At 40.2% G+C, this 13395-nt stretch overlaps 1 protein-coding gene across 3 annotated transcripts in view; it reads left to right on the top strand.

Moving 5' to 3' along the window:
• Positions 1-13395, top strand: part of CNTLN (centlein) — a 578743-nt gene that overhangs the window by 388023 nt on the left and 177325 nt on the right. For all 3 annotated transcript variants that reach the window (XM_077249936.1, XM_077249945.1, XM_077249954.1), the window contains 2 exons: positions 4977-5512; positions 12040-12166. In XM_077249936.1, the coding sequence (XP_077106051.1) occupies positions 4977-5512; positions 12040-12166 (663 nt within the window). The remainder of the gene's footprint in view (positions 1-4976; positions 5513-12039; positions 12167-13395) is intronic.

Raw genomic sequence — 13395 nt, 5'->3', positions numbered from 1 at the left:
ACACCCAATTATATACCTCTTCTCCTGTTATCACGCCGACCTTTTTAGAAAACACCAGTGATTGTCTTACCGCTGTCTCTAACATCATGTCCTCCCTCTATCTGAAACTGAACCTGTCAAAAACTGAACTCCTCGTGTTCTCTCCCTCTACAAACCTACCTTTGCCCGACATTGCCATCTCTGTGTGCGGTTCCACCATTACTCCAAAGCAACATGCCCGCTGCCTTGGAGTCATCCTTGATTCCGAGCTTTCATTCACCCCCCACATCCGATCACTGGCTCGCTCTTCTTATCTGCATCTCAAAAACATTTCCAGAATTCGCCCTTTTCTTACTTTCGACTCTGCAAAAACTCTTACTGTCTCACTTATTCATTCTCGTCTGGACTATTGTAACTCTCTACTAATTGGCCTACCTTTTACCAGACTCTCCCCGCTCCAATCTGTCCTGAATGCTGCTGCCAGGATCATATTCCTCGCCAACCGTTACACCGATGCCTCTACCTTGTGCCAGTCATTACACTGGCTACCCATCCAATCCAGAATCCAGTACAAAACTACTACCCTCATCCACAAAGCACTCCATGGCTCAGCACCACCCTACATCTCCTCTCTGGTCTCAGTCTACCAACCTACCCGTGCCCTCCGCTCTGCTAATGACCTCAGGTTAGCATCCTCAATAATCAGAACCTCCCACTCCCGTCTCCAAGACTTTACACGTGCGGCGCCGATTCTTTGGAATGCACTACCTAGGTTAATACAATTAATCCCCAATCCCCACAGTTTTAAGCGTGCCCTAAAAACTCATTTGTTCAGATTGGCCTACCGCCTCAACGCATTAACCTAATTATCCCTGTGTGGCCTATTAATAAAAAAACAACAACATAATCACGTTCCTCCATCATGTTCTCATACACTTTATGCAGTTAATAGCCTCTGTGTCTGTACTGTTACATACTTAGGTAGTTAACTGGTTCATGCAGCTTTACATGAACACCCGAGCCTTACACTATGGCTGGTCCAAATAACTAAAGCAATTGTTACCATCCACCTCTCGTGTCTCCCCTTTTCCTCATAGATTGTAAGCTTGCGAGCAGGGCCCTCATTCCTACTGGTATCTGTTTTGAACTGTGATTTCTGTTATGCTGTAATGTCTATTGTCTGTATAAGTCCCCTCTATAAGTTGTAAAGCGCTGCGGAATATGTTGGCGCTATATAAATAAAATTATTATTATTATTATTATGTGTTCCACCTGAATGTCGCTAACTTCTGAACAGGTCACTATAGCCGGCAGACACTAAGGCCGTTATTTGGCTGTGAATTGCCATGGCAAACATTAGGACCGCACAATAATAATAATAATAATTATCTTTATTTTTATATAGTGCTAACATATTCCGCAGCGCTTTACAGGTTGCACACATTATCATCACTGTCCCCGATGGGGCTCACAATCTAAATTCCCTATCAGTATGTCTTTGGAGTGTGGGAGGAAACCGGAGAACCCGGAGGAAACCCACGCAAAAACGGGGGTAACATACAAACTCCTTGCAGATGACGCCCTGCAGGACTAGTCCTTAATAATATGCTTATAACGAGCACCACAATAAAGTGATTATAGCTCACACAAAGATTATTTTGGAATATCAAGGATTTCAACAAAATACTGAACTATGGCTTTGACACATAATGATGGCAGTTTGGAGGGCCTTGGGAACCTGATAGGTTCTCCTTAAACACTGTCAGTATGGAACCTAGGGGGAAGAATATTTGTGAAAATCTATGCCTTCATGCAGAAGAGTGTTCTGTTTCTCTGCTTGTACCTTTTACCTGAAACTGTACACTCTCAGATCAGTATCTTTCATTTTATGAACAGCTTGTTGACATGTCGCCTTATTGTTGGGGGACTCAAAGGGAACCTGTCATGTCACCAAACGTAATTAACCTACAGTTATGGGGATAATCTGCAGGTTAATAGCGCTACAATTCTCTCAGGCCGCCTAGGAGGAAATTAACTTTATTCCTCTAGGAGCCGCCAGTACTTTGCACACGCCAGTACTCTGACAGCTCGCTCTGCACTGATGTGCTGCAGAGCAAGCTGTCAATCAAAGTGCCAGGGTCTGGTTACAGTCTGCAGCCACTCCGCACTTTCAGTAAGGTGGTCAGACAGCATTAACTTGGAGATTTATCATCTATCTGGAGGTTATTAGTGTTTGGGGGCATGACAGGTTCCCTGTAAAGGGAATCTGTCACCAGGATTTTGCTGCATGAATTAGAGACAGAGACCCTGATTCCATCTAGATCATTTTCTGGGCTGCTTGCTGTCATTTTTATGCTATCGATCTCCCAGTTTATCTGAATCTTGTGCTTTGTATAACCCCACCCAAAACACTGATTGGCACCTCTACCCATATACAGAGTATACAGAAAGCTGCCAGTCAGTGGTGGAGGCGTGGTTGGACTACATGGCATCTAGTTTACTAGTCCTCTAGTGATAATCTCCTGCTGATAAAACACTGATTTTATGAAAGCTACACTAACCAGCCCAGTGACACATCACGAGATCAGGGTTTCTGCCCATACATAATTCTGTTCTCAGATTAGGTGGCAAAAACAGGTGATAGATTACCTTTCAATTTACAAAGTTAAGTATTTTGTAAAGTGGTATACAATATTGCGTGGTCAGGGTTTTTTCAACAACAATGTAGAAAATGATGCAAGGGGTTTTTTTTGGAAATAATTGATACAAATATATTCAAGCATTTTATATTAGTAGTAAATTTGCAAAAAAAAACAAAACTTCAATTTCTGCTGTATGTATAATAATTTCAGTGAAAAAATGCACACTTAGTAGCACAGGCTATAATTGCAGACCCAGACATCCGTGCATTTCTGTATGAGTTACCTTGTTGAAAAAATACAAGAATTTAGAGCAAATGAGTTCATTGCTTGTACGGGTAACAAATGCCATATGGTCAGGTAATGAATGCTGTCATCTTGTTATTATGGCATGACAAACATCATGTTAAAATAATAACTCGGCAAACAGGAAGTGCTCACATTCATTTACGTGAAGGCGCACGGAGTAATTGGAATCATTTGAGGGCTGCAGTTTGGAATGTCACCCAGTTTGTTGGAAGTTATCATCTTTATATCCCATCTCTAATTTTATTAGCCAGGTATAAATTTTCATCTCTGCCGATGCAAAGTGCTACATTGCTACAAAAGGGTCTAAGCCCAGAGGGCATGTTCTGTGTTCTTTTAATCATCTTGACTGACTTGCGGTGTATAACATTATGCAGATAGGAAAAAAAGAAAACATTGAGACGAATTGAAAATACCAATAGCTTAAGGGGACGGCATTGTGTGTTAACGATTCTCAGCGTTCTGAAGGATGCGCTGTCCCAATTCCATGGGCTGTAATGTTCCAGGTTTGCTTTCAGGAGTGCCGTTCTTCTTTTTAAATATTGTAATTTTTATTTGTGGTCAATATTACTAATAAATCCTAGACAGAGAAAGACCAGGAGGTGTCTTCTATGTACGATTCACATTTTCATAAAGAAGTGGCTGATTTAATTAGCTTTGCTGTCTGAGTTTGATCTAATAAAGTTCCACAAAAACAAAAAATCACTGAAAAATATAAAAATATAAAGCTTTTAATCCAATCATAACTGGCTGTGTTATGTGTCAAGTGTAACTTTTAAATTTGTTATTTGTTACATTTTTCTTGAACTGCATTACATTAAATTGCATATTTTTACTGGGGCATCGCAGGGAATATTTTTATTTAAATGCATAAAACTACTTAAAGGAATCTGTCAGCAGGCTTTTGCTACCTCATCTGAAAGCAGCCTGATATAGACAGAGAAGCTGAATGCAAAGATGTTTCACTTAGATTACTGGGTGCAGCCGTTCTCACACAATCAGAGCTTTTAGATTTAGCATGAAGCAGAGCAGAGAAAGCTAACCCCGCCCACACCAGGCTCTGTATATACAATGTCCATAGACAGATGTTTAGTTGCTGGACGAGTCCAGCAATGTTTATCTCTTACTGATAAATCCTTCACAGTTAGTGAACAACAGCACACACTTTAACAAGTGACACATCCCTGAATTCTGTATTTTAGCCTCTATCTCCTGCTGTCTTCAGATTACACAGCAAAAACCTGCTGACAGATTCCCTTTAAAAAATAAATATATATATAGAGAGAGAGAGAGAGATTACCTTCCCTCTTCTCGATCCCCTGTTCTAACTAAAACCAGGAATCTGCTTTCTGGTACTACTTTCAACATAATGTAAATTAACAGATATGCCTGCTCAATCAATTACTGGCTGAGGCAGATCACCTATGATGGCAGCTAATGGATTGATAGGCATTTCTTTTTTTTAATTTTATTTGCTTCTATTCCACAATGCTTTACAAACATTATTATCACTGTCCCCGATGGGGCTCACAATCTAGATTCCCTATCAGTATGTGTTGAAGTGTGGGAGGAAACCAGATAACCCGAAGGAAACCCACGCAAATATAGGGGGACCATACAAACTTCTTGCAGATGTTGTCCTTGGTGGGATTTGAACCCAGGACCACAAGGCAAGAATGGTGACCCACCATGCTACCCATTTGTGACCATTTCTGTTATGTTTAGGGTGGGACCATGACGTAGACACCAGGCAAGCTCTGGAACAGGTCCTATGGGGGTATAAGGAGAATTGATATAATTTATTTTATTATATTAACACAATCTGACACATTTAAAAATATATATTACCTGGATAACCTTTTTTAATATAGTTTTGTGTTCAATTATTTATTTGTGTGTGTTATATGATATACGAATCTAAAACTTACTGAATTTTATAGTATCCATTTTCTACAGCTATACCCAACATGCTGACAATGAAGCGTAATATAATTGGGACAGCAATAAAGTACAGATCACAACTTAACATTGAATCCTTATGATTTGCCGTAGGTGAGCTGTTTGGAGAAGAGACTGATTGAATTAGAGGATGTGGCTAAGAAACTGAAGGAGGCCAATGAAGAGTTAACGGGACAGAATGTCTTCCTAAAGAGCTCTATTACTTGTCTACAAAAAGATGCAGATTTAAGAGAGCGAAAGCTGCAGGAAATGAATTGGAAAGTTTTGGAAGTAAACCAAGCCAGAGAGGCTCTAGAGTGGAGGAAGGATGACCTGAGCAGGGAAGTTGCATCCCTGAAGAAACTATTGGCAGGCAACAGCAAGCTGAGAAGTACAAATCGGGAACTGGTAAGGCAAGTTCAGTTCCTACAGGACACGCTAGACAAGGCCATAGCATCAGCCCCTGCTGTCCCAAAAGAAGTGAATAGGCAAGGCCGAAGGAAAGAATTGGGAGCCAAGGTTAAACAAAATGAAGCCAGGAAGATCTCCCGGAGACGTCACCAAGCTTTTCTTAATCAATCTATCAAGGTTATGAGCAGCGTGTTTGAGAACTTTAGCAAAGACGGCTGGGAGGATGTGAGTGAAGACAGGTATGGCTCTCATTAACTCTGCTCTTAGGAGGGGACATTGTGCATATGCAAAGTACAGGCAAATGGAGATTGAATTTCAACTACTGTCGATTTGGTATTCAGGAAAAAACGCTGTCAGATCCTTTGAAATATCTTGGGAGGTCTTGTTCTGAGCTTATTGACTGAAATTTGCATGCAAAATTAGCCACAACTGTATGAGCAGTTGAATAGGTGCCAGGAAGCCCAAAAGAAGGCGATGCTTGATTTCTTCCAGTGATGCTATTTTCATGCAGTCATGAGGCTTGAAATTGACAGTTTGGCAGGTTGATTTAATTTGCTGGCCCTTTGCATATTCACCACTGACAGCTAAGGATTCCCAGGCAAGCCTAGTAAGTCCATTTAGTTATCTTGTGACATGTCGATCCTGGAGGAAATGCCGCCTCCCCTCTTAATTTAGTTAGATAAATTTGAAATGACCCATTTCAGCTTGCTACCAGATGTCTACAAGCTGTTTAACATCTCTTAAATTAAGACCCATCCACACTAATTATTTCATGTATGTTTTATGTACAGTCATTGTGCTAACTTTAATTGAACGTTTCATTAAAAAAAAAAAAACTTTTATCAACGTAGGGCTGTTGCTCCTTAGTGATCTTTTAGTAAATATGTGGAAGGTTTTTTTTTTTTTTTCTGTAGCGTCGATAATTATATTTTAGTATTACTTTACCTGTATTTATGTGATAACAAGGATAAAGGTCATACTAACTGTCTGAGAAATTCAGCCTTAGGCCACATTCACAGGTTGAGTATTTCATCCTGGTTTTGTCTTACAAATACTGAACAAATAGTCAGTGTGTGAATGTGGCCTTAGATTATTAATCATCATACGCTGTGTTCACACAATCAGGATTTGTTAAGCTTTTAGGTGTGGATTCTGTGCTTAAATACATATCAACTCTGCTTATAATTCCACACCTAAATATAAAAATCGGTGTATTTTATACTCCGTTCACATGATCTGCATATTCACTATTCTCTTAGATTCAATAGAAAAAGAGCCACAGATTGAATAACAGTGGCATGTATCCTCTTGTAAATACATGTTGAGTTTGCCATAAAGCATTCCGAATAGCATTCCCATTTTATCTGAGCTGTAGAGACATTTTTTCTTCCGCTCAGACGTAATGGGAAGAATTGAACCAAATTAGGAGCTGCTGATTGGCTACAGGGTTCACATGATGTCGTCGCTGGATGTTGATCCCGCCAAGAGATGCAGCTTAGATTATAGAGAAGCCACATTGGTCCAAGAGGGGAGTATCCGTTTTTTTTCCTACTCCCTGAGCCCATTAATAAGGGGTTATCCATTGGTGGACAACACCTTTTATAACTATATTCTACATAGTTCTTAATTGTGGAGAATTCCATTCACTCATGCAGTTATAATTTTTAAATGACCAGTAAGATGTTTTTCAGTACCACAATGGATCGAGACTGGAGTAAGATATCTGGAGTGGCGCATGGAGGCGCACGCCACTCCTAATGAATCAGGAGTGTCTGACTCAAAATCACTGGTTGTGATGAATCGCTGCCGTAGTCTTTAGATCTTGCAGTATAATCTATACTTGAATGAACATACTCACTATTTTTTTACCACACTTCATTTTTCTCGCTTATATTTAAGTACCATAGTTGTACAGAAGCCTAGAATACTTAATATTCTGTTAAATTATTAATATGAGAAAATTCAAATTGAATTAGTTAGTGTCTGTATTTTAATTGGTTATTTTAAAGGGAATCTGTCAGCAGGTGTTTTGCTATTTAACCTGAGTGCAGCATAATATAGCCCAAGAGAGCCTGATTCTAGGGACACAGTGTTGTAGTTTCAACACAATCAGTGTTTTATCAGCAGGAGATTATCACTGCTTGACTAGGTCTCATGTGCACTGCAGTCAAGCTATTCTGTGTAACTCCACCCACACCACTGATGGGCAGCTTACTAACAATGTACAGTGCACACAAAAAGCGGCCTATTACGGGTGTAGGCGGGGTTATGCAGGGCTCAGCATTTTGGCCACTTCTACAACAGATAAAACAGATTCAACCAAAACCACACCAAACAGTCCAGTAAGTGATATCCCACTGAAATCAGGCTATCTTGTCCTTGTAATGGTAAATTAGTTGGTTGCATTCAAAAGTGCAACTTGCCCCACATTAATAGCTTTTAAACAGCTATTTTGGCAGAAAAATTTAAAAAAAATTATAGAGCTGATTCAACAACACTGGCTTAGTGTAAGCTAGTGCTACAATAGATTTGAGTACAGAGCTGCAAATTCATTAAGAGGCGCATGTCACTTAATAAATTTGGCGTCTCTAGTAAGTGGTTTGCACTGCCCTGGAAATTCTACTCCAATCAAAGACTGGAATAGCATTTCTGATGTAGAAATCGCCGATAGATTTGATTAATTCAAAATTGGGGGGGCAATTGCTCACAAGGTTTTCCCATTTTAGGTGACATGAATCCGCCAAAAGGCTCAATTTTTGTGCACCTCCACATTGCGCAAACATTTTGCAGCTTTTCAAAGCTTTTACGTCCCTTCTGCAGCATAAAAAAAATTGAGGAACCGGTCCCCATGTCTCTTAGGAGCTATAGATTAAACAAACTAGTCTCGTTATGCAGCCCACCCTCTGGACTGTGTCCTAGTTTGAGGGGAGTCTCCTCTTTCCTCTCCATCAAACCACACAAAAATATCACATAATACACATAACCTTCTGTATTATTGTACCTGCCTTAATAATGAATATTACACTTTAAGACTTTTTTGGTTATCATATACAGCTCTGGCAAAAATTAAGAGACCGATGCACAGTTTTGTAAAAATCAGCTTCTCTACATGTCTGACAGCCATTCCATTTCAGTGTCAGTTGAATTCCAACCAGAGTACATGCTCCTCATTCAACTTAACCCCTTTACCCCCAAGGGTGGTTTGCACGTTAATGACCGGGCCAATTTTTACAATTCTGACCACTGTCCCTTTATGAGGTTATAACTCTGGAACGCTTCAACGGATCCCGGTGATTCTGACATTGTTTTCTCGTGACATATTGTACTTCATGAAAGTAGTAAAATTTCTTTGATATTACCTGCGTTTATTTGTGAAAAAAATGGAAATTTGGTGAAAAGTTAGAAAATTTCGCAATTTTCCAACTTTGAATTTTTATGCCCTTAAATCATAGAGATATGTCATGCAAAATACTTAATAAGTAACATTTCCCACATGTCTACTTTACATCAGCACAATTTTGGAACCAAAATTTTTTTTTGTTAGGGAGTTATAAGGGTTAAAAGTTGACCAGAAATTTCTCATTTTTACAACACCATTTTTTTAGGGACCACATCTCATTTGAAGTCATTTTGAGGGATCTATATGATAGAAAATACCCAAGTGTGACACCATTCTAAAAACGGCACCCTCAAGGTGCTCAAAACCACATTCAAGAAGTTTATTAACCCTTCAGGTGTTTCACAGGAATTTTTAGAATGTTTAAATAAAAATGAACATTTAACTTTTTTTCACACAAAATTTATTTCAGCTCCAATTTGTTTTATTTTACCAAGGGTAACAGGAGAAAATGGACCCCAAAAGTTGTTGTACAATTTGTCCTGAGTACACTGATACCCCATATGTGGGGGTAAACCACTGTTTGGGCGCATGGCAGCGCTCGGAAGGAAAGGAGCGCCTATTTACCCCCGTGAGCGCGGCCGATCGCGCTGGACGTACTATCCCGTCGGTGGTCATACGGGCCCACTCCACCTCGACGTCCGATGTCAGAAAGGGGTTAATGTGCTTCTGATTAGGTGATCACCTGAACCAAATCTTATTTAACGAAGGAAAGTGTAAAAAACACTGCTGTGGTGTTCACAATTCTCTTGCAATAGGACAAACTGGATGGCAAAACAAGTGCAAGTAACATCCCAAAAGTAATAGGAATGAAAAAATTACCTTTAACCATACCAAAGGAGTTGAAAAGAAAAGTCTTGAGTGAGGAAAACAAGGGCTCAATTCTGGCTTTACTAGCAGAGGGACACAGTGAGCATCATGTTGCCTCCATCCTTAAAATTTCTTAAGACGGCATGACAACAAGGTCAAGCAGCAGACATTGGGGACAACAAAGCTACAGACCGGCAGAGGGCGAAAACGACTCTCCACTGACCGGGATGACCATCATCTTATTCGAATGTCACTCATCAACCATAGGATGACTTCAAGTGACCTACAAAAGGAATGGCAAATGGTAGCTGGGGTGAAGTGCACGGCAAGAACCGTTCGTAACAGGCTCCTAGAGGCTCCTAAAGCCTTTCATCAATGAGAAGCAAAGGAGAGCCAGGCTGAAGTTTGCCAAAGACCATAAGGATTGGACCATAGAGGACTGGAGTAAGGTAATCTTCTCTGATGAGTCAATTTTTCAGCTTTGCCCAACACCTGGTCGTCTAATGGTTAGACGGAGACCTGGAGAGGCGTAGAAGGCACAGTGTCTTGCACCCACTGTGAAATTTGGTGGAGGATCTGTGAGGATCTGGTTATGCTTCAGCAAGGCTGGAATTGGGCAGGTTTTCTTTGCAAAGGACGTATGAATCAAGCCGCATACAAGGTCATCCTGGAAAAAGAGTTGATTCCTTCTGCTCAGGCAATGTTCCCCTACTGTGAGGACTGTTTTTTCCAGCAGGACAATGCGCAATGCCACACAGCTAGGTCAATCAAGGTGTGGATGAAGGACCACCACATCAAATCGCTGTCATGGCCAGCCCAATCTCCAGACCTGAACCCCACTGAAAACCTCTGGAATGTAATCAAGAGGAAGATGGATAGTCACAAGCCATCAAACAAAGAAGAACTGCTTACATTTTTGTACCAGGAGTGGCATAAGGTCACCCAAAAGCAGTGTGAAAGACTGGTGGAAATCATGCCAAGACGCATGAAAGCTGTGATTAAAATCATGGTTATTCCACAAAATATTGATTTCTGAACTCTTCCTGAGGTAAAACATTAGTATTGTTGTTTTTAAATGATTATGAACTAGTTTTTTTGCATTATTTGAGGTCTGCAAGCCATACATTTTTTTGTTATTTTGACCATTTCTCATTTTCAGAAAATAAATACAAAATTTATTGCTTGGAACTTCAGAGACATGTTGTCAGTAGTTTATAGAATAAAAGAACAATTCACATTTTACTCAAAAATATGCCTATAAAAGGAAATATCAGGCATACTGAAAATTTTGCAGTGGTCTCTTAAATTTTACCAGAGCTGTATATATTATGCGGAGACTCGTTGCGTCATTGGGTGCTCTAGTCTGCGACCGCATGGACCATGGCTCATCCCACTGAGTGCCCATTCTTTCCTGTGGGCATAATGCTACTCAGACAACACAGGGTGAGGGTAAAACCGAGTGGCAATACCTTATTTAACCACCAACAGACAATAACATATAGAGCAGTCCCAGCAAAATACACAAAAAGGTGCAAAATTACAGAGTCTTATCCATCCGCTGAATCGTCTGGATTAGAGCAGTTGCGACTTCTGGGCTTACAGGACTGAATACCCCCACTTGTGACACCATGCTTTTGGTGGACACTCACAGAAAGGAGGTAATGGCAAGCTTAGGAAGCTGTCAGTCGATTGAGGCACGTGGCCAGGTGACCAGATGGTACCAACCTGGCTTCTCCAAATGTATCTTTGGGGGTCAGGTGACTGGAGGGTCCCAACATAGTTTCCCCAAATGTCTCCATGGAGCCAGGTGACTGGATGGTCTCCAAACATATTCATAGGTTCCAAGTGACCGGAGGGTCACAACCTGGATTCTATGAACGTCTCAATGGAGGCCAGGTGACCAAATGGTCCTAACCTGGCTTCTTCAAATGTACCCATGGGTTCTGTGATAGTCAGTGGAGTGGATCTGTATGCTTCCAGCCAGTGCCGTGGTCCCTTAATTTGGCATCCTGTAGAATCCCAATCGGTGTCCCCCTTAATGGAGCTATGTTGCCCTGGTAGAGTGTTCCTTTATGCAGTCATGGTGTCCTGGCTGTTCTGTCAAGTCACTTTTTTTTACAGAGGCATATCCTCCTTATCTAGTTTACAACTGTCCTTCAAGCCATCATCCACTGGTCGGGGGAGATGGGATGAGTTTAACTCTCATTGTTTGAGTATTTAATCAATCTGCCTAGTTTGTACTTCTTTGTTTTGCATGTCAACAAACTAGCTGGCCTGGTACAATGTGTAATCAACATATTAACAAACATATATTGTTTAATTACCCTATATCCCTCAAAAGTAGCAGACAAACAGTTGCAGCAAACAGCAACCCAAAAATCAAGAAAATCGAAGAAAAACACATAATTCCAAAAGTCAGCATAAAGATAATAGCATATGTCTCCTGGTCTACTGAAAATAGACGTCTGAATAATGAAGATTAAAATGCTATGTCGTCACATCTTATATGATAATATGGTAAATAATGCCATACTAATATTTCTTTTACTTGTTACTTAGTGATGTTGAGAGTGAATCATCTGAAAGTATGGGAGAAATTATTGGAGAAACGGCACTACGGCCTACAAGCACATCTGCAGAGGAAAGCAGTGCCATGGAAGAAAGAAATGTTGCTTGGAGAACAAAAGTAAGAAATGGAAATATTCATGTATGTATGTTTCTAACTGTAATGTTCTCTATGAAGAAATAAAAGAAATATACTTGTAATGAATGAGTTAAATAACTCACAGATTTGCTTAATCTAGTGGTCACAAATAATTCCAAAGCTCTTTGCCTAAGGTTTTACAATTAGTGTTGTGTTTTTAATTTATAAACATCTTAGTAAACAGTGGTTACAGCGACCTGCCCATAAGATTAGTTCACACGTGGCCGAATAAGATTTGTGATCATTCCATTCATTAGAATCAGACTGGGAGAAATTCCATGCGCATTCAATCCTATTTCAGATGAATGGAACTGATGGTCACAGAAGTTCTTGAAACAAAAACTTCTCTGAAGATTAATGGAAAAATACAGAGATCACATAGAGTAGTACTGTAAGAATTCTTAAATTAAATTTCAAAAGTGAAGGTAATACCCTTTTTCTGTTGTGTCCATAACCACTATAAGGGCGAGGGTGTATGAAATGTCACAGCAGCTGGTATATCCCGGAGATGATGCCTCTTGGTCGAAAAACCGTGCCAGACATTTCAACAGTATGTGAAGATTGGAATGGAGACTTAAGCAAAGACAGGGTAAAGGTCGTACTCCAACACTTCTTAAGACAATAAAATCTACTGTTTTTATAAGAAGCAGAGCACGGATAGTTTATTTATTATGCTTGCTTATACAGTTCATATTTGCAAACATATTCAATACAGCGTTGTTCATGCCAGTCTTGATGAGACGATTTCTCGGAGTCTGACATTTATGCCTCTTCATGAATCAAGAGTGCAGGATGAAAGGTGTACACCTCTGTGTGAACCTCACCACAAACCCTACTCCAGTTCCTGCTGGAGTAAGATTTGTGGCGTATTGAACGCCATCATTTGTCATGCCCCAGTCACACCTCCGCTTCGCCCCTCCTTGTCGGAGCTCGGTGAAAATGGCATAAAAACATAGATGAATGGGGGCCATAGTCATCACTGCTCATAATCTAAATTCCCTATCGGTAATGGTGTGGTAGCAAACAGGAGTTTGAGGAACCCCCCACACAAATGTGGGGAGAACATACAAACTCCCTGAACACAGGACCCCAGCGCTGTAAAGCACCTGTCTTTGCACAAATCTCCATTCTATTCATCACAAAATCTGCTATGTATCGTATAAATCCAACTTAATAATAAAAAAACCACATAAAATAAACTCAAACAAAAC

The sequence above is a fragment of the Ranitomeya variabilis genome, chromosome 1 (assembly GCF_051348905.1).
Source record: "Ranitomeya variabilis isolate aRanVar5 chromosome 1, aRanVar5.hap1, whole genome shotgun sequence".
NCBI lineage: Eukaryota > Metazoa > Chordata > Amphibia > Anura > Dendrobatidae > Ranitomeya > Ranitomeya variabilis.
Note: the sequence above shows the minus strand (reverse complement) of the source record. Positions and strands in the feature narration are given on the sequence as shown.